Genomic DNA, 27,984 nt, shown 5'->3' with positions numbered 1-27,984 from the left:
ACCCCTTAAGGACGTTTCAGACCCCCTAGTGGTCTGGGGGCCCAAAGCAGTTGCTTGCCTTCGCTGTTGACAGGCAGAACATCTGACTCTAGAATGGCGTCTGCCAATACAGCTAAAATAAGTCGACCTCACTGAATGTGATGCTACGTTGACAAATTAACCACACAAGATAATTTAATGCATTTGAAATTAGCACAAGCTTAAACATCTCCAGGAACATATTAAGTGTGCTAATCCATAGCAGCAGGCCCTCCTCACCACAATCAAGAGACATTTCTATGCAGAAGAAATATTACTACAGAATATTTACATTGCTATGAAGCGTCCCATACTTGTACTTATTACAGAAACATAAATGAAGAGCATTTTTATTTGTAATTGAACATTTTTCACACGTTTGTACTTTATTAAAAAGTTTGAATACTTCCTGCACTACAGTTCTCCTGTTGTCCCAGTGCTCTGTTTGCAAAAAGCACATAAAGTTATAAACTGTTTATTTCTTTTTCTCTCAGTTTTCACATGAACTAGGACCCCACTTCTTGGAACTTTCTACATCAACAACTCTTTCTTGTGCAAAGTGTTTTGAGCACTTAAAAACCTTCATTGTGGCCTGATCTGCCCCGCTTTCTGACAGAAGTTCTGCTCCTCGTCTTGTGGTTTTTTTTCCCCGGGCTTGTTAATTGACTTGAAACCGAAGCCAGAGCCAGAGAGTGTGCTGCTGTATTTACTGCATGTCGCTCGGACCAGATGCTCTTCCAGTGCCCCCTTTAGGCTAATATAAGCCAGGGCCTCCTTGTGGAACAAATTGAGAACATCCAGTCCATTGTGAGAAGTTTACAGGTTGCAGGTGGGCCAAACAATGTGACATGGATCACAGCAAGAGGCTGTTTATTGGTTTCTTCATCGCTTGCAGGAAACGCTCCCCAGGGTGGAGGACTTGGTGGTGGTGGTGGTTCAGGGCCAAGGCTCCTCTGACTCGGCAGAGAGACACAGAAAGAGAGACTGAAGGCTCAAACATGGAAACTGTGACAAGTCTGGACACGCTCGGTGAACTGTAAACCTTTCGTGGTGACCCTCGCAGTGAGTGTGGAACAGGGCGACTTTTCTCATGCAGCGGTGGAAAACCAAGAGTTCAGGTTAAAACACAGAGGGAGAAACAAACGTACAATCAGACGACCGCATTTACGTCAGCATTTTGGTTGTTGTTCTGGAGGAACATGTTGGTTACAGTATGAACCGTGTGATTGACACGATGCCTGGAACATGTCTGTGTTGCTGTCGTGTGTCAGACAAAGTTTATTTGGTCGCGACGTTTCCAAACCATCCAGCTGACACTGGCTGTCACTTCTACAAAAGGTACTGTTAAGATTTATATAAAGCCACTTTGAGCCAAACAAGCAATAAAAGACCAAAACTGAAATAAGTTCTCCAGCAGGAAGATTGACGAAATCAGGGACTACGAGTCTTTGTTGAATAAAGTGCTGAAAGATGGCTGAAAATGTTGATAATTCTTTTTGAGGCCCAAAAGAACCAGCCTGAAGATAAAAACAAGAAGAACTGGGTGCACCCTGGACAAGTGGCGAGGCATTTGCAGGATCAGGTTATGGAAAGCGCCTACTTTTCTAGAAGTACTTAATGATTTGGCCAAAATGCAGTATGCAGTATGCAAACAAATGCAAGATCCGTGGTATGCCAAAACTACCCGGACGTTGTACTGATTCAGAATTCACAGTATGCATCACATCAGTGTTCCTCGCGTCCTGTTTCCCACAATGCAAAGCGCTAGGTCAGAGATGGAAATGACAAAACAGCCAAAGCTTTCGTAAGAGAGGAAACAATCGGAAAAAAGATTAGCGTTCCCTGGTATACTGCTAAATAACCACCGACTGGCAGTCATACTACACACTACGGTCGAAGGAAGTATGCACGAGGCAGAACATACTGCATGCTTCGTTCGATAGTAGCATGCACGAGGCGGTTTCCAAAAACAGCCTTCAACATGGAAAACTGTTCACACCCATTCAAAAGTAAAGTTTATTAAGAGCTCCATATTGACGCAACTTGCATGATTTTGAACTGTGGGAGTAAGTAACTGAAGAAGCCAACAAACACACCTGGAGAAAGGGACACAACTGGCCGTCATATTAAAATACTGAATGTCTGAGAAGCAGTTTTAAGCACTGCACCGGTTTGTCGACCAAAAAGCTTGAAGTTAAGTTTTCTGTTTTGTAATCAGAGGGTTGAATAAGTGTCCTGGTATTTTCTATTAAAATCACGGCGTCCGCTCTTAAACTCCAGGAGTGTCAAGTGGCCATGTGCTGAGAGGGTTGATCCTGAGAGAAAGAGCTCGTTCTCTTGGCCCGAGAGGCCTTGCTTTTCCACCTGAGCCGCAGGTGTTTGCTTAACGTGCCTGTGGTTTGAGTGGCTGCAGCTCTGTCATTTACCTTCACCCTGGAAATGTTGACTTTTTAGCTCTCCTCCTCCCTGAAGCCTGCCAGCCCGGGGGGAAAAGAAAAACCCACTCTGGACCCCGATAAACTGTGTGTGCAAACATGTACCCGCAAGTGTGTGTGTGTGAATGTGTGTGTGTTTTATGATGATTATAATGATGATGGTGGAGGTGATTATTGCAGCCTATCACCTTCCACAGCCCCCCCCCCCCCCCCTTCCTTTGACGCACTGTGGAAATGTGTGGATGTGGAAACGTTTGCAGGCAGGCTGACCTCTGTAACATGATGATGAAAAATCACAACGTGTGTGCAGGTGTTTCTGTTTTCACAGATGATTAGTGAGCGCAAAGCGACTCTCCGCTCGAGCAAAGAATGCTGAGGTCGTCATTTAAGGTAATAGGTTGACAGTTTGGGATATACACTTTTTGCTTTCTTGCAGAAAGTTAGATGAGACGATCAATGCCACTCTTTTGCCCCGTGTCCAACAAAGTGTTTTTTTATTCTTTGCAATATCAGTGCTGTGAATTTACACTATGCTACAAACTCAAGAGGATTGACAAGTTACTGAGAACTTCACATTTGTTTTCACACGGGGTGGAAGAAACAGAAACAATGGAGTAACAATGACCCTGAATTCAGGATGCTGTTAATTCCTACGTTTGGAATTCATGTTTCCAACTTCTTTGTGTTTTTGAGTCTTAAAGTTTTGGATTATATCGTACGCTCTGGCATGGGGGTGTCATTGATATTTTCTGACCAACTGGTTGTCAAATTTATGCACATGGTGTGTAGAGGGAAATTCATCTGAGCCCATTGGTGCGCCCATTGACCCGTTGGCCTGAAAAAAAAGTGTAGCAGGGGGAAGAAAGCGACTACACTGGGTAGCACCATCTTTGCATAAGTCAAAACAGAGGTTACACACTACTAATGTTTAAGATGTTGCACCAGCTGAGATAAGTCCAACATAGGCAGAAGTTAAAACTTAAATCTTGCACCATGGTTCTTCTCCTTCGGACAGCGGGCGCCCTGCCCCACTGGATCCGTTTCTTGAACGTGAGCGCAGCCATGATCAGCTGTACACACATCACAGGAGAGCTACAAGATCACAACAGAACTACAAGATCACAGGAGAACTACAAGATCACAAGAGAACTACAAGATCACAGGAGAACTACAAGATCACAAGAGAACTACAAGATCACAGGAGAACTACAAGATCACAAGAGAACTACAAGATCACAGGAGAACTACAAGATCACAAGAGAACTACAAGATCACAGGAGAGCTACAAGATCACAAGAGACCTACAAGATCACAAGAGAACTACAAGATCACAAGAGAACTACAAGATCACAAGAGAACTACAAGATCACAGGAGAACTACAAGATCACAAGAGAACTACAAGATCACAGGAGAACTACAAGATCACAAGAGAACTACAAGATCACAGGAGAGCTACAAGATCACAGGAGAACTACAAGATCACAGGAGAACTACAAGATCACAAGAGAACTACAAGATCACAAGAGAACTACAAGGTCACAGCAGAACTACAAGATCACAAGAGAACTACAAGATCACAGGAGAACTACAAGATCACCGGAGAACTACAAGATCACAAGAGAACTACAAGATCACAGGAGAACTACAAGATCACAGGAGATCACCGGAGAACTACAAGATCACCGGAGAACTACAAGATCACAAGAGAACTACAAGATCACCGGAGAACTACAACATCACAGGAGAACTACAAGATCACAAGAGAACTACAAGATCACAGGAGAACTACAAGATCACAAGAGAACTACAAGATCACAAGAGAACTACAAGATCACAAGAGAACTACAAGATCACCGGAGAACTACAAGATCACAGGAGAACTACAAGATCACCGGAGAACTACAAGATCACCGGAGAACTACAAGATCACAAGAGAACTACAAGATCACAGGAGAACTACAAGATCACAAGAGAACTACAAGATCACCGGAGAACTACAAGATCACCGGAGAACTACAAGATCACAAGAGAACTACAAGATCACAGGAGAACTACAAGATCACCGGAGAACTACAAGATCACCGGAGAACTACAACATCACAGGAGAACTACAAGATCACCGGAGAACTACAAGATCACCGGAGAACTACAAGATCACACAGGAATAAAGAGAAAAATCAACATGTTGCTTTGTCTGAGGATGATTTGTTGTTCATTTGTTGCCTGTTTTGATGGATTGTTGATAAAGTGCTGAAAAATACGATCGTGAGTCCGTATATTGTGTTTTATTTTGAAACTGACCGGATGCTCTGTGCATTTCCTTGTCTGACTTCCTGTCCTGGCCTTCATATTCTGATTATTAGATTACTATTAGATGATGAGTCATGATGAGATACGATACAGGGCCTGTGATGAAGGTATTAGCACAATAGCCATTCTCCCCAAACAAATTATATACTTTACGTCTATGGAGGGACACTGTGTTAACCGAAGAAAATAAAAATGCAAATCCTTATCTCATAATCACAGACAATGCAGCGTCGGGTATTTTCAAGCATTTGAATTAAACTCCTTTTCCCAAACGTTGAAAAGCTTCTGTTCCTCGCCTGCTTTTTTTTTTTCTTCCAAGCTCCTTCTCTGTCACCTCACCTGTCTTACCCCCCCCCCCCCCCGCCCCTCCTGGCCTCAGCACATGGCCCTTGTGTTACCTGGCATGCGAAAGCAGCCGTTTATTTTCTCTGGGATACATTTTCTGGCAATCTGTGCCAGAGACAATATTATGCTGGAAACATACAGGTATTAACTGTTAAGATTTCAGATGGTCAAATAAACCGGTGTTGCGGGGGCCATGGCACGGCGCAACAGAGGACAGATTGTGTGTGAACGAGCCGCTCCTAATGAAACACATGGAGGGGGGAAGCTGCTCAATCACTAATAATTACTCCTCTCTCCATCCATCCATCCATCCATCCTCTCGCTCGCCCTCTCTCCCTGTCTCTCTCACCCTCCGGTCCAGGTGATTTCCAACCACCTCTCTCATTTATCTTCACCCGCCTTTGATTTCAATGTGACATTCATTTCACGCTCATTTCCTCCTCTGACTCTCGCGCCGCCGCCGCCGCTGAAGCCGTCAAGGCCGTCCTTTCATGCTCAGCTGCAGAGCCACTAAACAGTCTCTTGTGCTCTGACCTTTGGCGGGCGGGGAGCTGCCGGGACAAACAGCGCTCAGCAGGGCGTAAATGATGATGGATCTGTTCTGGCAAACTTCAGGGTAGAGTTACGCAGGGACGGCTGCGGTTTACATCTGGCTGCATGTGTTCACATTCAAGGTCTGAGAGGAGAGACTGCAGGTCTGTTGTCACACGCGCAGGATATTTAGTGAGTCTCTTGGGGTTGAGAGTAGGACGAGGTTAATTGGCGAGTTGTTAATTAAGAGCTAATTATCACCTAAAGCAAACTATTATTGGAAAAAATTAAGTTTACTGTTGCTAAACTTTAACATATGTGTTTAAGTTTGACCTCACTACTGCTACCTCAATTAATAATCCTGCTGTGACCATTACTTTTAGGGTTACTGCCATGGTCCTCCAAGTGGGCGGCCCGGGTTCGAATCCAGCCTGTGGCTGTGTCATTCACGACTCTCTCTCCCTGATTTCCATTTTTATCCACTGTCCTATCTCTCCATTAAAGTCTTTATATGTGATTTTTCACACTTAAATGTAAAATAAATCAAGTATATCCTCTGAAAATAACTCTGTGAGTCATGACTGTCTACAATGGGTGTAACACCCGAGTCCCACTGTCTGTGATGTTTTCAGAGTTTTCAGAGTCCTATCTTCAGTTTGTTTACATCGCCAGGACGGCCGGCTGACTCCTCCCCTCGTGTATAAAAGTTGTTTAATTGAGGGACTAGAGAAAAGAAGAATAACATACTGTACTCACTGCTTAACTGTGTTTCTAGATCACGCTCATTTCAGGTAAATTTACATGCAGTGTGAAGATACCAGCAGAATAAAGATCGCTAGCATTAGCATGCTAACACAACAATGCAGCACAAGTTGCTTTGGTTTCATGCTGGTGCTCAAGGGCGACATCTGCTGGATCAAAAAAATCACATAAAGCCTTTAAAGGCACAAAAATCCCAAATATATAAAATCTTAAAAAAATAAAAATATTTAATAGGGCCCGAACGATATGGGTTTTGGGACCGATACCGACACTATACTAGATAATTTAATACTGATATATCGGCCGATATTTTTCTTAGAAACAACTCCGATCTTTAGAGACAAATAGATAGCGTTAATCCTTCAAAAGTAGTTCTCAAACACTTGTGGAAAAGATTTATAACAAAGACAAGATGGTCACTCAGCTGGAAATTTACTGCGTCTGTAGGGGTGTCACCGCTTAACAGTCTGGGTGATGATGCTCGTTGTAATCCATATAGCGCCCTCTGCTGGTGAAAGAGAACTATTAGTGTAAGATAGTGAAACGCTTAATGAAATGCTCTTTGACTGGTGAATGAATTTAGTAATATCGATGCATATCGGATATAAAATTTGCCGATGCCGATACTCATGTGATATGCTAATAACAGCCGAAATGATCAGACGCCCGATCAATCAGTCGGGCTCTCATGTTTAATCAGCTGATCTCCAGAGCAGCGACTAAATGGACCTTCAGGTGAGTGTGTCCAGCAGATCTGAGGAGCACACATTCTACAAATCATGTATCAGAGACGCTTTTATCCAAAGCGATGTACATCAGAGAGTACATACAACACAAGGAAGGATGTAGAGAGGAGGAGACAACATCAGTCAATGAGTTCTTATTATTTTTATGGTGCCATATTTTGAATGCAGACTTTTTACTCAACACTACAATGTAAAAAAAAAAAAATTGCGCAAAATATAAACTTAAGTTTCAGTATTTTTCTTCCACTGATAAAAGCGTGTAAATAATAAAATACATGTAAAAGTGTACTCAGACAATAACAATTTCTTTTAATGGAAACTATACATTAATATAACTTCAGTTTTTGGATTACTGATCTAATCATAAACATGAACAGCGATGTGATCATGTCATAACTTCACTCAGTGCTTGAGCTTTTCAAATGTTACATCTGTTATAATTGTTGAAGTAGATCATTACTGAGTCATGTGAGTGAACAGCTGCAGCACCTTTGAGTGCTTCCTTTTTGTCAGATAGACATGAGCAGAGCGCCATCTGCCGGAAGAAATAGGGACACTTTCTGCTACTGTTAAGATCCAAAAATAGCGTGGATGAAATGCAAACTTAGCCCCTTATGATGTGAAAACTGCTTCAAACTAACTTTGAATTTCAATGGCATTTAAACAGTTTGACTCTGTTAGGATGAGAATATTTTGTTTATTTGTTCATCTTTTAACTTTTCCTTTCTGTGTATGTGCAGGTTTGATTTCGTCAACCTTTAAACATGTGGTTTGTTTCTAAATCTCTGCAGACGACACACAGCGACTGCTCATGTTCCTAACAGAAGAGTTTGAGTTTCTCAGAGTGCAGACGGTAGAAATCCTCTGAGGCTCTCTGATCTTTGTCCAACAACAAGGGCTAACACAGGTTCTTTAACACAAGGTTACAAGGTGGGGGAACCTCTGAAGAGATCTCCTTACAAACTGGACACTCACCTGTTTGTCTTTACAGAAGCTGCGGCTACATGTCTTGCAGAGTGCTGCCCTCTAGTGCTGGGATGAGTGCATGTCTATAATCAGGATGTTTATGTACAGTATAGCACATTTTAGACAACAAAAAAGTAGCATGAAGTACTTTGCATTTAGGGCTTTTACACTTGCACCAAACTCCTGAAAAGCGTGCTCTAATGAACCGGCTGCATTATGTTCTTCTCCACTCTTTACTTCAGATTCTGATTGAAGGCAAATATTCTCATTTTAGTATCGTAAAGAGGAATCTGTTGCTTATTCGTTCACTTCCTGCGTTGTTCTTTTTACGTCATGTGTTGCCTCAGGAGACCCGCCCCACTCTCCCACCAAACAGGGATAATCTTCTGCTGTGAGGCGCATGTGTGAACAACCAGATCAGGAGGATTTCAGGAGCAGTTATCTCGAAATATTCAGGACCGACTTGTGAAAACCCACCCACCCACCCTCATTCATGCCCACGATGAGGACAAACAAAGTTGAGTTGAAGACTCCTTTGAAACAGGATGCATCAGTTGCTTTACTGGCTACCTAAGATTATCTCTGCTGTTAATTATTTTCATTATTTTTATAGATTTTTTTCCCTCCGTTATGACCTGAGAGTTGTTTAATATAGTACTTTCTCAAGGTTTTTCCTGGCTCAGAACGGGCCTTTGGGGGGGTGACTTTACGCGCTGTAGAAAACATTCGACCCTGTTATTACAGTAGTTTGTGAGTCTGTATTACCTTATTTGACAGAAATCTGTGCATTTCCTGTTATTTCTGACCATTTTATAAAGAATATTATCATTATGCTTAAGTTACTGAAACCCCAATTAAATCTGGTAAAGAATAGTTTTTTTATTGCAACAGTGAAACAGGGGAGGAGAGGGATTTTGAGGGAGAGGGGTGTAATGAGATTGAGAGAGGGGAGGTCACATCCTCAGTGCATTTCACCCTCTTCCTATGATGGCTGCTCTTTACCTTTAAATTGTGTTTTCGTTTTACTTACACATTTGTTTAAGTACATTTATTTGAGTTAAGGTATTATGTCAAATAATCACAGATTTATGTCAGAGATAATTTGGATCATTTGATCAGATCAGGAACTTGAGAAATAATAAAAATATATTTGCTGGCTATAAGGCAGCGCTGTTTGACAGTCTGTGTGGAGAAGTTCACAGACTACAGCTGGCTGACGTTACCATAAGTTATTACCTGCAGCTACATCATACGTGGTTTAGTTTAGTTTTAACATGACTGTTGGGATAAATATTTACCGCCATGAAGAGCATTACTCTTTGAAATTAACTCTCCAAACGGACAATCACCACGCATTAAGTTTATGTTCTGCTTGTTCAACAGTCGTTTGATGTATAAATATTTTTAACATTCAGAGAGGATTTGATTTGCAGTTTGAATCGTCTTTTTTTTCTTTTGGCGCTCGTGATTTTCCTTTGGTGCTGGTTGAAACCTCTTTGGGGGGCCCCAAAGAATTCTCTCTGCAGGAAAAACCCTGATATTGAAGCAGCCAAACTGCTGTTAGTCTGTGGAAACAGTCTCAGACGGTTTGCTGGTTTCTGAGTGTAAATTGATGATATTTAACTTTAAGTGTGTTTAAAAACTCTGATTGTTGCTGGATGTGTTTAAACTTTTATCTGTTAGTCGTTCTAAACTTGTTAACATTTGGTTTAATGTGTCTGTAGAATTTGAGTCTTTATGTGATAATAATATAAAACTATGTTTGCCAAAATAAATGTTTAATTCACTTAGATTAACTTCTATTCTTCTTATTGATGTTGCTTATGTTTTTTTTTTAAATCAGAATTCATGTTGTGAATGGTCTGAACCACTGGGCTTTATACTAGAAGAATTTATATAAAAATAATAATTGTATCCAACCTTTTCCAATTTGTTCATTACTTGTGAATAACATTCGGTTCCAACTGAAAAAGGTTCTGAGACCCACTTTTGGGTCCCGACCCATCTGTTTAGAAACACCACATTTTCCCAAAAGATGCAGAGGGCCCCCAAATGACTAAATCTGCCACTGGTTATACATGTGGGGCTGATGTTCCCTACACAAACCAAACTGTCCCTGGGATTTAGTGAGCATTATTGTTGCCATAGTAACAAAGGGATCAAACCCAAAAACAAAGCAGCATAGGGGCTAACAGTCTGAAAACCACAACTATTGCTGAAGATGATCCCAGCTCACTTTGTTTAGTTTGCTAAACCTAGTTAGCTTGGATTAATGCTTTTTACTTTGAACCCAGCAGAGGGAGACGATCACCAAGAAACCTGAACTAACAAAAGTCATCACTGTTTCAGTTCCAGGAAATAACAAGAAGGGGAGGAGAAACTCTGAGCTGATACGGGTTTCCAAGAAACCAAAGTGAAAGTGTTCTGTGAGTCAGAGCTTAGACTCCATTTTGAGTGGACAGAGCAGAAGGACAAAGACGTGTGAGACAGGGTGAGTTTAATTCAACATTATTATGACTTTACTGTTTAAACCTCTGGTTCATCAGTTAATGAAGCAGGTTCATGCTGAGTAATACTTTAAAACTGATCACATACAGAGCAGGATCAGCTCTGTGAATGTGGACTACTTCCTCTTTTCAAAATACATTTTGTACACACACACACACACACACACACACACACACACACACACACACACACACACACACACACACACACACACACACACACACACACACACTCACACACACACACACACACACACACACACACACAAACACACACACACAAACACTCCAGTGTTTCCTCTAGGTTTAGACCCCTGGGGGGGTCCTGCGAGTTGTTCCTGCAACTCCCGTTTCTGAGCTCCCCTGAATGCAGCATGCTAACAGCGCGTTCCCTGAGTAACAGCAGAGAGAGAGACATGCCCAGAAAAGTCTGAAGTCAACTAAGCAGACTACTTTATTTTCTGATGCTTCTTACGGACTTTTATTAATGTGTGTGTCTGTGAGACACAACCACACACACCCAGACCTCCACTGGTGAGGGTGTGTGTGTGTGTGTGTGTGTGTGTGTGTGTGTGTGTGTGTGTGTGTGTGTGTGTGTGTGTGTGTGTGTGTGTGTGTGTGTGTGTGTGTGTGTGAAGTGACATTGATCAGCGTGGCGCTGTTCTCAAAGTTGAACGTCTTTCGACTGATAGCGTTTGAGTGCAGTGACTAAAAACAGCTGACACCGAGGGCGTTTTAGCGCCCAGGAAGCTGAACTACATTAGTTTTGTATTTCAGCTGGATGTCAGCGTGGTACTGTAATCTCTGTTCACTTTAAATCTAAGCCTGCTGTACGGGTTGTGCCTGTTAGTATTTATTTTCACATAATCATTCACTTGAATCATTTTGTGGATATATCATTTTAAATCTGTCGACCATCTAAGGGTCATTGGTTTAGGTCTGTGTGGATGTAACAGTTTGTGTAAGACTCTCATAGCAGCAGATCTATTTTTGGAGAGGAGCCGAGTGTATGTTGTGAGCTTAAATGACTTCAATGTAGATATCTGACAGTTTCAAGTGAAGGTAATGTCACCTCTCTAGCCTTTTAGAATTCTTCCCAAATGGTAAAAGAATTTGTAGGCTGTACCAGCTAACAGAATATAACAGGACCGTTAACATGAAAAGTTTGTCAGCCATTTGTGTTCTGTTGCTGTTGTCTGACCTCGGCCCAATAAATTCTAAGATAAGCCACTGTCTGTTTCACCATTTCATCATTGGACATTTACAGCAGAAACATCATGGCGTCATGATGTTCTTACATGCTTTTATATTTTGATATCTTTTTCTCTATATGGGTAATGTGCAATATATGTTGTGTTTTATACATGGGTCTGTACTTTTCTGTTGACATGTCGATGTGTTTTTCTATTGTTTTTATGGATTCTACTGTGAGGCCGCTGAATGTGTGCAGCACTTTGAGCCCAAGACAAATGTCTGAAGTTATAGTATTTACAGCTGCTCCTTTGAGCCCAAATCAACGCCACAGCGCTCTTCTTTTCATCATGTTGGACTTGAGACAGCGAGGCGTCAGTTTAAACACACCTGAAGCTGGTTGACCCGCTGTTAAAGAGATGCTAGTCTGTGCTCTGTTAATCATGTTACACCAAGCAAAGCCATTCCAGCATATAGAGCACCATTGTGACCCTCGCTCTGCCACTGTGGTCGGTAGGTTGAGCAAATTCACCCGCCACTGCAAAAAGACACCCGTATGTGACGAGTGCTGATTTCCAACCCTGTTTTATACACTTCTAGTTGTACAAATGTCCTAAAGGTCATGGTTGCTGTTAAATACTAACATGTTAGTTTAATGTTTAAAGTTTAAGACTCAATGTCTTGTTATTGGCATTATTCAGGGCAGATCAGACGGACAAATCATGTTAGGATCAAAACAAACTGCACTGAGGTGCTGCATCAGGTACTTAGGCAGACAGGAAGGAAGAGAAAATCAAATGAAGGATCACATCAGGTAATGAGATGTGGACACTTGACCATCTCCGTCTTTCACATTTTTCCTGCTTGTGTCTCACCTGTTTGTTATTATGTCCTCAGGTTGTTTTACCTGCATGAACGTCTTTTATTGTCCTCTGATCAATCTGGAGATCAGAAGATGAGTGATCGAGGAGACAAAGAGGAGGACAGAGCAGAGTCTCCTCTGTCCAGCTGTCTCTCTATGAAGAGTGACCGGTCTAAACGTCTTCCTCTAGACTTCAGTAATGAACCAGGACCCTCAGATCAGAAGATGAGTGATCGAGGAGACAAAGAGGAGGACAGAGCAGAGTCTCCTCTGTCCAGCTGTCTCTCTATGAAGAGTGACCGGTCTAAAGGTCTTCCTCCAGACTTCAGTAATGAACCAGGACCCTCAGATCCACAGTAAGAGAACTTTTTTTAATCACCAAACTGTCAAACTAAAAAAAGAGTCCTGAACACCATAATGTGTTGATTTTCTTGTTTTTAATCATCAACCTGCACACAGTGATCATACAGAGAAAGTCACTGAACTCATAACAACATACTAAGGATTATATATATGTATTATATGTTTATAGATAAGATAATATGATTTCAGTATTGACTCTTTGGTTGTGTATCTAGTCGTCTTCTCTGTGATTCTGCAGGAAGAAGTCTTTTAAACTGATCCTGAAGTTTAGTGAGATCTGCTGTGATCGTTTTCTTTCAATCATGTTTTCTGTTGTGTCCACTCTTTGTTTGTCTTTTTTAATGTTTTCTAACATGACTACACAATGAGATCTATTTTTTTTTTTTTTACTGAAAAACCGTAAAATCCGGTGTAAGATGCACTTTTAATACCTGTTTTTATTTCATCTTAAAAGTTGGCTGGGTCTTACTAATATACCAGTATAAAATGTTGACACATGAGCCATCATTACCACGGGTGCAGAAGTCACCATCACTGGGTGCAGCTGGACGCAATTAAAAAACGATCCCCATTCATTGGGCCTGATTTACTAAAGGTTTGTGTGTCTTAAAACGTGTGCAAACTTGATACCACCCGCAAGAAATGTGTTAACTGATCTACTAACGGAGCGCAGTGAGGACTGCGTCTTTCATATGAACAAAACAACACGCATTGACCATTTAGTACGTTTGACTTAATGAATATTCAGTATGGGGCGTTTCTGCCCTAGAAAGCAGAAAATGCAAACAAGTTAAGTTAGTACACGCATTAATATAATATAATTGTTTTTATACTTTCAGTTTAAAAAACCTGGTCAGACCATACGAACGCTACAATGTATTATTAGATTAGACCGTATTAGACTTTCTTTATTGTCATTCAAACTTGTACTTTACAGTGCAGATAAGAACGAAATTTCGTTGCATTTGGCCCGTTGTAGTGCAGGATAGAAACAGCAGCATGTATTTACATATAATAAATAAAAATAAGGTGCAGATATAAATAGATATAAAAAGAAAAACACTATACAGATAAATATATTGCACGTTATATTGTGTTTTACAGTCCAGTGAGGTAGTCCTGTGTGGGGGTTTGAGGGGGAATGGAGGGATTATTTTTTCCTGTTCAAAAGTCTTATGGCCTGTGGGAAGAAGCTGTTATAGAACCTGGAAGTTCTGCTTCGGAGGCTGCGGAACCTCTTTCCAGAGTCCAGCAGCGAAAACAGTCCTTGGTGGGGGTGGGAGGTGTCTCTGCTGATTTTCTGAGCCCTGGTCAGACAGCGGATCTTTGCGATCTCCTGAATGGGAGGAAGTGGAGTCCCAATGATCTTTTCCGCCGTCCTCACCACTCTCTGCAGGGACTTCCAGTCGGAGGCACTGCAGGCTCCGGACCAGACGGAGATGCAGTTTGTTATAATGCTCTCTATAGTGCCTCTGTAGAAGGTGGTGAGAATAGGAGGAGGGAGGTGTGCTCTCTTCATCCGACGCAGAAAGTGCATGCGCTGCTGCGCTTTTTTCACAAGAGCGCCGGTGTGAAGGGACCAGGTCAGAGTGTCTGTTATCTGCACCCCCAGGAACTTTGTGCTGCTAACTCTCTCCACTGCTGTGCCATTGATGAGGAGTGGTGTGTGGCTGGGCTGGCGCCTCCTGAAGTCGACGATGATCTCTTTGGTTTTATCAACGTTCAGGGTCAGGTTGTTGGTTCTGCACCAGTCAACCAGATGTTTCACCTCCTCTCTGTAGTCCATGTCGTTGTTGTCACGGATGAGGCCCACTACTGTTGTGTCGTCTGCAAACTTCACGATGTGGTTAGTAGTGGACCTGGCGCAGCAGTCATGGGTCATCAGGGTGAACAGCAGCGGACTCAGGACGCAGCCCTGAGGGGAGCCGGTGCTCAGGGAGATGACACTGGAGGTGTTGTTGCCCACCCGCACAGACTGGGGTCTGTTTGTGAGGAAGTCAAGCAGCCAGTTACATAGGGGGGTGCTGAAACCAAGGGGGGCCAGTTTGCTCACCAGATGCTGTGGGATGATTGTATTGAACGCTGAGCTGAAGTCCAGAAACAACATCCGCACATGTGTGTCCTTCTCTTCCAGATGTTGTAAGCCCAGGTGGAGTGCAGAGGAGATGGCATCCTCTGTGGAGCGGTTTGGGCGGTAAGCAAACTGGTACGGGTCGAATGTGGGGGGAAGTCTGGAGACAATGTGGTCCTTTACCAGCCTCTCAAAGCACTTCATCATGATGGGGGTTAGTGCTACAGGGCGGTAATCATTGAGCGAGGAGATTGTGGATTTTTTAGGCACTGGTATAATTGTAGCAGTCTTTAAACATGAAGGTACCACAGCCTGGATCAGCGAGGTGTTGAAGATGTCTGTGAGAACCCCAGCCAGCTGGTCAGCACATTCCTTCAGCACCCGTCCCGGTATGTCGTCAGGGCCCGCTGCTTTCCGGGTGTTCACTCTCCTCAGGGTTCTCCGGACATCAGCTGTGTCCAGGCTGATTGGCTGCTCATCGGAGTGAGGAATAGATTTCCTCGCTGGAGTGGTGTTGAGTGCCTCAAACCTCGCAAAGTAGTTGTTGAGGTCGTTGAGAAAGTTGATGTTGTTGTCACAGGGGGGAGGAGTAGCTTTATAGTCTGTGATGACTTGGATGCCCTGCCACATTCGTTTGGTGTTCGTGGGGTCCTTGAAGAAGTCCTGCACTTTCAGACTGTGAGCACGCTTTGCAACCTTTATGGCACGGTTCAGGTTGGCTCTGGCTGTTTTTAGTGCCACCATGTCGCCAGATTTAAAAGCGTTGTTCCGGGCTTTCAGCATTGCACGTACCTCACTAGTCATCCAGGGTTTCTCGTTGGCCCGTGTGGAGACGTTCTTGATCACACTAACATCCTCCATGCACTTCTGAATGTATGCAGACAAAGACTCGGCATACTCCTCCACACACGTCTGGTGATTGTCCGTAGCAGCCGCCTTGAACTTGTCCCAGTCCGTGCATTCAAAGCAGTCCTGTAATGCTTCCATAGCTCCCTCAGGCCAGGCCCTCACCTGCTTCACTGTGGGTTTTTTCCTGATCAGCAGGGGCTTGTATGCAGGAATTAGCATCACAGAGAGATGGTCTGAGGAGCCAAGGTGGGGGCGGGGTGCAGCCTTGAATGCCTTCTTGATGTTGCTGTAGGCCAGGTCCAGCGTGCTCCCACCCCTGGTTACAAAATCCACATATTGATGGAAATGAGGAAACACAGTTTTCATGTTGGCCTGATTAAAGTCCCCTGCCACAATGAAAACTCCCTCTGGATGTGTAGATTGCAGTTCACTGATGGAGCGGTATAAAACATTCAGGGCTTCTCTGGTGTTTGCACTGGGAGGAATGTACACTGCTGTGAAGATCATAACAGTGAATTCCCGGGGTAAATAAAAAGGCCTGCATTTTATAGTCAGTAGTTCTACATCAGGAGAGCAGTGACTTGAGACTAGCTCACCATTGTTGCACCAGTTGTTGTTGGTGTATATGCAAACACCGCCGCCTCGGGATTTACCAGTGAGAGAGCTGCTCCTATCCGACCAAAATAATGTTAGCCCCTCAATGCTAACTGCCTCATCTGGAACGGATGGTTTCAGCCACGTTTCTGTGAGAAATATGGCGCAGCAGTCTCTCATCTCCCGTTTTGCAGTTAAATCCAGCTTCAGGTAGTCCAGTTTGTTCTCCAGGGAGCGGACATTAGAAAGCATGATGGAAGGAAGCGACGTTCTGTGCGGGTTTCCAAGCTTTTAGCTTGGTTGTTAGCCCCGCTCGGCATCCCCGTTTTTGCTTCCGGTCACACCGCTTCCGTCTCCTCCGCTGGCGGACTCCGCTGGTACGAGGCTCCGCTGCTTCACAGGCCGCTGGATGTAGCCTGCATAGTATTCCGAGGCTACGTAGAAGGTCCAGAGTAGTCGCATCTACCGGACTGAAACTGTTTGATTTACCTAAAACTAAAATTGCCTGGCGGTCGTATATTACTTTAGAGTAACTTTAGGTTATTTGCCATTATATTCCTGTTGCTATCACGAGCCACTGCAGCCGCAGCCGAGCAGGGCGCCGCCATCTTGTATTGGATGTGGCCAAGTGTTGCAGGTCTTAAAAGACGCAGCTCCCGGAGCGGACCGGAGGACGCCAGCCATACCCCACCTGAAATTATCCCAGATCGTGGCGCGAGTGGCTTCCTTCATTGATTCAGCCTCAATATCAGGCACGAGTGGTGCAGGCGAACCTGCATCTGTGTCGGATAACGTCAGCTGCACTGGCAGCTCGCCATTTATGAGTCTTTAAAAGAGAAGAGAAACCTGAAACGTCCTGCATCACATGAATAAAGTGTTTGATCAAACATTGTGCAATGTGCACTTCTCATCCGATTAGCCTTCTTTCCAAACATAAGAATTGAACTCTTACATAAAAGAAGGTCCTGACTCCGTCTTAGAGCCCCCGGATTTCTTTATTCGCTATTATGTCACATGTAGTCTCTGGCCTATGTGCGTCTGCTGTGCGCAATTACGCATGTGGCACATCAGCGTATTTATTATTTTAATCTCCAGACATACCGATTAGTTATGATCTAATGTTAATGTTTTGAATTCCTAAATATTTCATATTTCAGAGGCTAAAAGTTGTATTGAGTATCCTCTGGAAGTTTTTCTGTCCTTTTAAAGTAACTGTTTTTAGTTTTTCTGTTTTAATTTGTCTCAGTATTTTCTGCAGTGATATTCCTGTGCGCTGAATGATTAAGATGTATTTACTGAAAGCAGCCTCTCTAATCTTTAAAGTAAATCGATTAAACAAACAAAAATTAATCAAATAAAACACACAACTGAAGAAATCACCTGACAGCTCGCACTGCTCAACATTATTTATAAAACGATGTAGCCTACAGAGATCGTTAGAGGTGGAGTGTAATATAAAATACATTTGAGATATCTGATCTAACAGTAAATCTGTGAACCTCTATCTATCCGTCTGAACAAGCACTGTTATAGTATGATCTAATTATTCTCCGACACAGACAGATTCGCTGCAGTGCAAGTCCACACTGAGTTGCCTACACAAACTGAGACCTGCTGTGGGATTTGAGCGTACCCTCCGCTCACGTCTAAATTGATAAGTGCCGAACTTTGCGTGGAAATGACCGTACACCCATTTTTCTGCCGTATGTACGTTTGATAAGTGAGGGCCATTGTGATTTACCAAGCCTGGCAAAAACTGAGGTGATTGTGACGGTGTCTGAATTTAACACCTTTGAAAAGAAGGTGCTAACCCAGGAGACCAGTGTTACACACAACAGACTGCTGTTATTGAAGTTAGGAGGAGACATAGGCACAACAAAAGAAGACATACAGATCATGTTATTCCCCACACATGTTAATAAGTTTGGAATGACAGCAGGAAACACCATGATTAAACTATATTGTTGCCTATTTAAACAAAACTGAACATTCACAGCCTCTGCATTCTAAAGAATCTCAACACTGACGTTTATTTCTTCATATTTCCCTCTTCTCACCAACATTTTATTTTAAACTTGGGATTTCCTTTTTCTCGGGTTGTGCGTCTCTCCCCCAGCTCGTGTCCTCTGGTGCGCTCCTCTCCATAGTGCGCTCGTCTCCTCCCTCTAAAGCCCGCTGCTGCTACGCTTGACTGGGGGGACCTCACCACTGCTTGTACCCCCGTCTTAGATAACTCTTAGGAAGAGCGTTTATGTCCGATCAGACACAGCGCTGGCCAGCTGTCTGGTGCTCAACAATGTGCCGAGTGTCACGCCTGAGCGCCACAGAGGACACAGCTCACACCTCCTGCACAATGTATGACAATTCATCTTCAAAAGATGAAGAAAACAGAGGCCCTGTTTAATGCAGAGGTTTTCTTATGAGCCAAATTTTCTTTTTGTAATATTCAGTTTTATCTGCTATAACTCAAAAATACTGTACGTTCATTTGCCTCTTCCACTGATACCTATTTTGCGCTTGCCGTCATTCTGCTTTCCGTCCAAACTCTCCATGACGTAAACCAGTAGAACACACAAAAACCCAACTTAAATAGTACCGCCTCCACAAGGTTTACACCTGCTGTCATTCACGCAAACTTTCTTAGTTGATCACCCGAAAAACACACACTCACCAAACGTGCAATTTTTTGGAGTGAACACACAGTTTAGTACTCTTTACTTGGGACTTTAGTAAATCAGGCCCTCAGTGTATTAAGAGCTGATTGCACGCTGTTCTGGGAAAGACAGCGACACAGACCAGTCTGGCTGCGCTACTTTTTCAAAACTTTTCCCTCAAGAGGTCATAATAATTAATTTACAGAAAACTGTAGGATATTGTTCCATAAATAAACCTTGTTGAACGCTCTTTTGATTGAAAGAGTTCTTTATTAAAAATAAAGGGAAACAAGTGGAGTCGGGCAGAGAGCTCACAAGCTAGGAGTCTCTGCTTCACAACTTTCCCTGCAGGCTGAGAGCTCGACTACCGTACTGTAGCTGGTAGGAGAGCAGACTCCACAAAGAGAAAACAGACTAAAAGGGTGACAGAGCTGAACAGTAACTGCAGGTTTTGGACTTGAACACAATAAAAACTGTCACGCAGGAAGACAGTGTAAACTTTATTTTCTCTCTGAGAGACCTTCAAAAACACAGCGCGTCTTATACCAGAGCAACTTATATTTCAGATTTTACAGTACTTCTTTTTTTAACTCATGACACAGCTCCTGCACATGCTCAGTGTGCAGGTCGTGACACAGCTCCTGCACATGCTCAGTGTGCAGGTCGTGACACAGCTCTCTATAAAGCTGATTAATAACTTTTCAAAGGTCTCAGGTCTCAACCTAAATATTAAACACTTTGAACTTATGGCTGTTAAAGATTATAATGTTCCCCATATTTGTAATAATCCAGTGAATCAGCAGGTCACATACCTGGGAGTAGTTATCACCAAGGAGCAAAATATAAGGTGCACCTTAAATTTGAATCCCACCGTTGATAAAACTCTTGTTTACAAAGAGATTTATCTCTGAGACGAAGGACCTTTCTCTCAAAAGCTGAGGGCATTTCCAGACTCACTAATCCGGCTCTATCTTTGGATGTTGACTAAAATGTAACCAAAAGATTTGATTATACGTTGTTTAACTTTCTGTGGAAAAACAAAATACATTATGTTAAAAAGAACGTGACAATAAACACGAGTCAATGTGGGGGCTTGAACTTTTTAGACTTCACAGCTCTTAACATTCAAAGTGAACAGGTTGAGACATTTTAAATAACCAAACATCTCTATGGAATATGATTCCTAATGATGTGGATTTCCTTGTTGTTGGTATGTTTGATGAAGAAATTTGCCGTTGAGTCTGACTTGCTTTCAAAGAGTATAATTTTATTTAAGCAAGAAACAGAGTCACTGGTCACGTCTGACCAGGAGGATCAAGAAGCTAAATAATGATCTCCCCGAACATACAGAGACAATCGCCTATATGCATCTAAACGTCTGCTTTTCATCATGGGTCAAAAAAAACATCATGTAACACATCCATATTTGGCAATACTCCTACACAACACCTCAATGTAAACATTCAACTTGAGAGGACTCCTAAATCTCCTTCAGATACAAATCTCTCCAGATGTACACGTTATAAACTTAAAGGAGCAGTATATTATCTCTGTCCTAGTTACGTCAGAAACTTCACTAATTATGTTTTTTCTAAAGTTGGTGGCCTGGAATTTATTACTGTGCAACTATAATATCAGTAAAATCCAGATCAAACTATCCAACTTCCATAAACAGATACTCTTGACTTGGTCTCTCATCTTGAAACATAACTTCTCTCCACACAGATATTACATCTGGAACAATAAGGACATTCTCTACAAAAATGAATCCCTGTTATTTGAAAACTGGTTGAAAATAACATCTCACTTGTAGGTCAGTTATTGGACTCAGGTGGTAGACTCTATGGTTACACAGACAGACTTCTGCACATGCTCACTGCGGAGGACATGGCACACCTTTTTAAAACGTTTTGTGTCTTTATTTGATTCAGTCCACCACTGGTTTCTAAATGTCAGTGTCAGTTTTCACGGCTTTATGATTTCCCTTATCTCCACAGAATAACAAAGGGGTCTGTTTCTGTGGAGGAGCAGCTGTCCAGCTGTGCTTTGTGTCAGTGTGTCCTAAGAGATCCAGTTTCTACCAGATGTGGACACTGGTTCTGTAGACAGTGTCTCACCTCATACTGGGACCAGTCTACTTCATCAGGAGAGTCCTCCTGTCCCCAGTGTGGAAAGCGATCTAAAATAAGAGGAGGACTGCAGATATCCAGTAAGTCCAGCACTGTAATAAGTAAGACTGAAGTCATTGTGTCTAAAAACAAGACAGAGCAGTTAGTATTTTCATTGATATATAGTTAAATGAAACATTTACATTTTATCTGATTCTTGCTGTCAGTTTATATTCAGTATATTTTATTTATCTTGTAGCAGCACACATTTATTACAGGGATGTTTTTGTGTCATGCAGTTTGCTGAATGTGTAATAATGAAAATTGTTTATTTGATCATTTTATAAATCCAGTCTCAGGATATGTTTCTTCTCTTTCAGCAGATAGAGGTCTGCAGGAGGTTACAGATGAACTTAAGATCAGTCTGAGGAGGAGATGTGAACATGTGACTGAAGGAAGTGATGAAACAGGAAGTAGAACCCTCCTCAACAGGATCTACACTGAGCTCTACATCACAGAGGGACAGAGTGAAGAGGTGAACACCCAACATGAGGTGAGACAGCTTGAGACAGACTCTAAAAAGAAGACCCTCCATGAGACTCCAATCAAGTGTCAGGACATCTTTAAAGCCTTACCCGACCAACAGAACCAAAAGACAAGAGCTCAACCCGACCAACAGAACCAAAAGACAGAAGCTCAACCCGACCAACAGAAACCCATCAGAGTGGTTCTGACAAACGGCGTCGCTGGTGTTGGAAAAACCTTCTCAGTGCAGAAGTTCACTCTGGACTGGGCAGACGGCTCAGAGAACCAAGATGTCAGTCTGGTGATCCTGCTTTCATTCAGGGAGCTGAACTTGATCAGAGATAAGGAGTACAGTCTTCTTGAGCTGCTCCGTGTTTTCCATCCAACATTACAGAAGGTCACAGCAGAGACGCTCGCTGTCTGTAAACTGTTGTTCATCTTTGACGGCCTGGATGAAAGCAGACCGTCGTTGGACTTCAAAAACAGGGAGGTTGTGTCTGATGTCACAAAGAAATCACCGTTAAACACACTGTTGACAAACCTCATCAAGGGGAATCTGCTCCCCTCAGCTCTCATCTGGATAACTTCTCGACCGATTCCTCCTGCATGTGTTGACAGGGTAACAGAAGTACGAGGCTTCACTGACACCCAGAAGGAGGAGTACTTCAGGAGGAGGTTCAGTGATGATGAAGATCTGTCCAGCAGAATCATCTCACACATCAAGACATCCAGGAGCCTCCACATCATGTGTCTGATCCCGGTCTTCTGCTGGATCACTGCCACAGTTCTGGAGCACATGATGAGCACAGAGCAGAGAGGAGAGCTGCCCAAGACCCTGACTGACATGTACTCACACTTCCTGCTGGTTCAGACAAAGAGGAAGAAGAACAAGTATGATGAGGGACGTGAGACAAGTCCACATGAGCTGGTGAAGGCTGACAGGGAAGTTCTTCTGAAACTGGGGAGGCTGGCGTTTGAACATCTGGAGAAAGGAAACATCATGTTCTATAAAGAAGACCTGCAGCGTTGTGGTCTGGATGTCACAGAGGCCTCGGTGTACTCAGGAGTTTGTACAGAGATCTTCAAAACAGAGTGTGTGATCTTCCAGAAAACAGTCTACTGCTTTGTTCATCTGAGCGTTCAGGAGTTCCTGGCTGCAGTCTACATGTTCCACTGTTTGACAAACAGGAAGAGAGGTACAGTGAAGGCTTTCCTGAAAAACATCATTTTTCAAACTCCTGAAAGTGATGACTCATCCCTGGATGTCTTCCTGAGGAGTGCCATGGAGAAATCCCTGAAAAGTAAAAATGGTCACCTGGACCTGTTTGTTCGCTTCCTTCATGGCCTCTCTCTGGAGTCCAACCAGAGACTCTTAGGAGGCCTGCTGGGTCGGAGAGACAACAGTCCAGAAATGATCCAGAGAGTCATCAACAACCTGAAGAAGATGAACAGTGATGATATCTCTCCTGACAGAAGCATCAACATCTTCCACTGTCTGACGGAGATGAACGACCTCTCAGTCCATCAGGAGATCCAAGAGTTCCTGAAGTCAGGGAACAGATCAGAGGAGGAACTCTCTGATATCCACTGCTCTGCTCTGGCCTACATGCTGCAGATGTCAGAGGAGGTTCTGGATGAGTTGGACCTGAGGAAGTACAAGACATCAGAGCAGGGACGACTGAGACTGATTCCAGCTGTGAGGAACTGCAGGAAGGCAGAGTAAGTCCAGATGTGATTAAATATGAGTCAAAATAAGTTTAGTTCTTCAAATATATACTATACAATATCTAGGTTTTTGAAAACAGTGTTTATCTGAAATATTAACAAACTCTTCAGTCACTTGTATTTTGTTACAAGTTCTCTTGAGCTGCTTTAAATGCTGTGAGTGAAATATGTCTTTTTTTAGATGTAGTGTTTACCAACTTCAAGGTCACAGCTAATTTGTTTCATAATAATCCCTACATTTACTATTTTTCTTTTATCATCCTATTAGTGTCAGTAATAACAATAGTGATTATTGTTAGAATAAATATTATTATCATTTCAACTAGGGTTGTCATGGTAACCGCAAAAATGAATAACCACGTTAAGAACAAGATAAGATTCATAACAAGTGTCATCTGAAGACGCTTTACAAAAAGCAGGTCAAAGACTTTACTCTTGTTTAATATCATAAAAGAGCAGGTAAAAAGACCTTACTTATTTCAATATTACAAAGACCTAAGACCTAAAGATCCATCATGAGCAGCAACATTTACAGCTCATGTAAATTACCGGCTCATGATGAAACAGCCCTCGTGCCAAGACTGGACCTGGCTTGAAAAAAAGAAAGGGGGAGATGGGATCAGATGCAGGAAGAGGGATAGGGAACGGGGGGGGGGGGGGGGGGGACCTCATAGACCTCAGGAGTTCCCAGGAAATTATGTTGTTAGTAACTGAGATTTACAGATAGTGACATGCAGTAATATGATCTCACATAGAGAGATTTGATTTGATTTTTAAACAGACCTTTATTTTTCAGTCTTCTTACTGTTCAACAATAATATACATTCCTAAAATTCACAGATGACATTCACAAAATAAACAGATGTTACATCAGCACATGTCCATGAACTAACTGATCGTGCTCTACAGAGCACAGCACACTGTCATGAGTCCACACTGACTGGAAAGTCTCCAGATCCTGATTTGCTCTGTAGAAGCTGAAGTCCAAAGACACCCTGGATTTTAACATTTGTACAAACAACAGCTTCACATCAACAACATCGTCTGGCTCCTCCACCTTCCTCCTCCGACTCATGTACACGGCCATCTTAGCCTGACCAAGAACAAAGTTTATCAGCTGGCATTTGTGTTTGTGTTGTCGAGTGTATTTAAAACCACAAATAAAACCTGCTTAGTAAAAAACTCTTTAAAACCACTAAAAACCTTCTCCAGAAGGTCAAACAGAGGTTTCAGCCGACTGCACTGTAAAAAACAGTGAAACACCGTCTCCCTGTGCACACAGAAAGGACACTGATCAACAACATTCACATTAAGAACAGAGATAAAAGAGTTCACAGCAATGATTCCATGCAGGATTCTCCACTGGAGGTCTGCATGTCTCTTACACAAGGGGGGTTTGTACAAAGACTCCCAGGAGGGTCTAAACTCAGGAGCTAGCCCCAAATAAGTCCTCCAGGGGGTGTCACTGCGTGCGTTCAGTGTCTTTTTATTCAAAGTCTTAACAATCAGTTTGTAAAGAGTCTTTCCTGCAGCGTCACTAAAAGAGCACCCTGCAGCGTTGGCCAGTAGAGGACCAGAACAGTCCTTCAGGTCTGCAGACAGAGTGAACTCAGGAAACGGGTCAGTTTGGTCAGGCAGCAGAGAACCGTCCCCATAGTCCGACATCAGAGACATCTCTTGTCCTGTCAGCTGATGTCTCCAGTGCTTCAGCAACCGATCAACGACTCTGGTCGACCTCACCCCCAGACGAGCAGCCAGACCAACAGGACAGTCCAGCTGAGGTCCCGTCAGCTCCACCACCTGCTCCAGAGTGGAAATCCTGGCACTGCAGAACTTTCCGGACAGGCTCGGTCCAGCCCAGTCAGGAAGATGAAAACGACCTCCAAACAGTACCGGCTCTTTAAGCAGCCAGTACAAAGAGTGGGAGTGTCCCTGTCTCTGCCTGTTCACCAGACTCCACACGTTAAAAACACTTTGATAAAATCCAGTGACAGAGGAAATGTTCACTTGCTGTAAATCCATTAAAAACAGAGACGAGCTCAGCCCCAGTTCTCCAAACCGCTGTAGAAGACAGCAGGCCAGCGGTCTCCAGACCAGGTCTGCAGGCCCAGTGAGTAGTCTCTGGAGGAACTGCAGGCGGAGAGTAGCCCCCCTGCTGGCCAGGTGAACTAGTCCATGTCCCCCTTCCTCTTTAGGGAGGAAGAGCACACTCTGAGGAATCCAGTGTAACCTGTCCCAAAAGAAATCAACTAACACTCTTTGAATGTTACACAGGAGAGAGGACGGAGGGTCGATACAGGTCAGTCTGTGCCACAGGGCAGAGGAAACAAGATTATTGGCCACAAGTACACGACCTTTAAAAGACATCTTTGGCAACAGCCACCTCCATTTATCAAGACGTCCTTTTACTTTTTCTAAAACACCCTCCCAGTTTTTACTGACAAAAGTTTCATTCCCCAAAAACACTCCCAAATATTTAAAACCTCCTGACTTCCAAAAGAGGCCTCCAGGCAGACTGAGCCGACCCCTCAGCTTCTCTCCCACCATCACTGCTTCACTTTTCAGCCAGTTCACTTTGGCAGAAGATATCGACCCAAACAAAATCACAGTTTCTTTTAAAACATCGATATCTCTCTGCTGATTAACAAAAATAATGACGTCATCAGCATATGCTGACAATTTAAAACTGACTTCTGAGGCAGGAAAACGAACACCAGAGAGACCTGACCTCAGTCTGTGAAGCAGGGGTTCGATGGCTAGGGAATATAACATCCCAGATAATGAGCAGCCCTGCCTCACCCCCCTCTGTACACTAAAAGGAGCACTCAGGCCTCCGTTGATCTTTAGCACACTCGCAATGTCACGGTACAAAACCTGGATCTTAGCTAAGAAACATGGGTTGAACCCAAAGGCGGTTAGAGTCCGCCACAGATACTGGTGTTCAACCCGATCAAAAGCCTTTTCCTGGTCTAGTGAAATCAGACCAGTGTCTACAGCCAATGAACCAGAGACTTCCAAAACATGCCGAATAAGAGTGATGTTATCACTGATGAGCCTGCCGGGCACACAGTAGGTCTGGTCTGTGTGGATGATCGACCCCATCACCTGCCTTAGTCTGGATGCCAGGACCTTAGACAGGATTTTGTAGTCTGTGCAAAGTAATGACACTGGTCTCCAGTTCTTTAGATCCTGAAGGTCGCCTTTCTTTGGCAGCAGAGTAATGACTGCTCTCCTGCAGCTCAGAGGCAGACGACCCCTCTCCAAACTGTCTCTTAAAACCTCCAGGAGATCCTCTCCCAGCACACTCCAAAATACTTTATAAAAGTCAACAGGAAGGCCATCAATACCTGGAGCTTTTCCATTCTGCAGACTCATGACAGCAGAGTAGAGTTCAGACAGAGACAGCTGGGCCTCAAGCTCTGTGTTGTTTTCAGCGCTGACTTGAGGAAGACCAGTGTAGAAAGACTCACACACCTCTGGACGATCAACGAACTCACTCGTGTACAGATCCTTATAAAAACCAGCTGCATGTTTTCTGATCCCAGCAGAATCTGAGATCGATTGTCCACTGTTTGATCGTACAGAGTGAAAGATCTTCTTCTGTCCACTTTTCTTCTCCAGACCAAAAAAGAACTGAGACGGAGCATCCATCTGGGTGACATCCAGGAACTGAGACCTGACCAGAGCCCCCTGTGCTTTAACGCCCAGCAGGTTGGCTAAAGCCGACTTTTTAGATTTTAGGGAAGCTAAATGTCCCTGATTTCCTGTGGCATCAACTAAACCCTGTAGTTCTACCACTTCAATCTCTAGATCTCTCAAAGATCTGCTAATGTCCCTGGTGACATTGCGAGTGTACTGCTGACACAACTGTTTAATCTGACTTTTTCCAAAGTCCCACCACTGCTGAATGGTTTTAAAATCAGACTTAAGCTGTCTGTGAGTGACCCAAAAGTACTCCAGTGCAGACTTAAAAGCTTTATCGTGCAGCAGTGTGGTGTTAAAATGCCAATACGCACTCTGAAGTCTGACATTCTTAATAAAAACAGAACAATAAACGAGACAGTGATCAGTGAAGCCTACAGGGACAATAAGACACTCTTTAAAAACATTCATGTTGTGTTTAAAACAATAAAAGCGATCCAACCTGGCCAGAGATAAAATATTGTCTTTAGAATGACTCCATGTGTACTGTCTGTGTGTGTGGTGTAAACTCCTCCACACATCCAGCAGCTCGTGTGTTTCTAAAAACTGTCTGAGTCTGTGTGAGGAGGCGCTGTGAGGCTCTTGGTGGTTTCTATCTAAACCTGGGTTTGCTGTACAGTTAAAATCCCCCCCCAAGAATAAATACTCCCCTGTGTTGCACTTTTTAACAGTGTCACACAAAACACTCAACACACCCAACCTGTCCACAGCGTGACATG

The 27,984-nt window shown here is 43.2% G+C and overlaps 1 protein-coding gene across 1 annotated transcript in view; it reads left to right on the top strand.

Moving 5' to 3' along the window:
* Nucleotides 1–10,126: 10,126 nt before the first annotated feature.
* The window catches only part of LOC136179321 (NLR family CARD domain-containing protein 3-like), a 94,583-nt gene continuing 76,725 nt past the window's right edge, over nucleotides 10,127–27,984 (top strand). Inside the window, exons 1-4 of the mRNA XM_065955492.1 lie at nucleotides 10,127–10,605; nucleotides 12,710–13,030; nucleotides 21,203–21,414; nucleotides 21,694–23,557. Coding sequence (XP_065811564.1) covers nucleotides 12,768–13,030; nucleotides 21,203–21,414; nucleotides 21,694–23,557 — 2,339 coding nt within the window. The 5' untranslated portion in view covers nucleotides 10,127–10,605; nucleotides 12,710–12,767. The remainder of the gene's footprint in view (nucleotides 10,606–12,709; nucleotides 13,031–21,202; nucleotides 21,415–21,693; nucleotides 23,558–27,984) is intronic.

Source organism: Labrus bergylta, chromosome 5 (assembly GCF_963930695.1).
Source record: "Labrus bergylta chromosome 5, fLabBer1.1, whole genome shotgun sequence".
NCBI classification, from domain to species: domain Eukaryota; kingdom Metazoa; phylum Chordata; class Actinopteri; order Labriformes; family Labridae; genus Labrus; species Labrus bergylta.
Note: the sequence above shows the minus strand (reverse complement) of the source record. Positions and strands in the feature narration are given on the sequence as shown.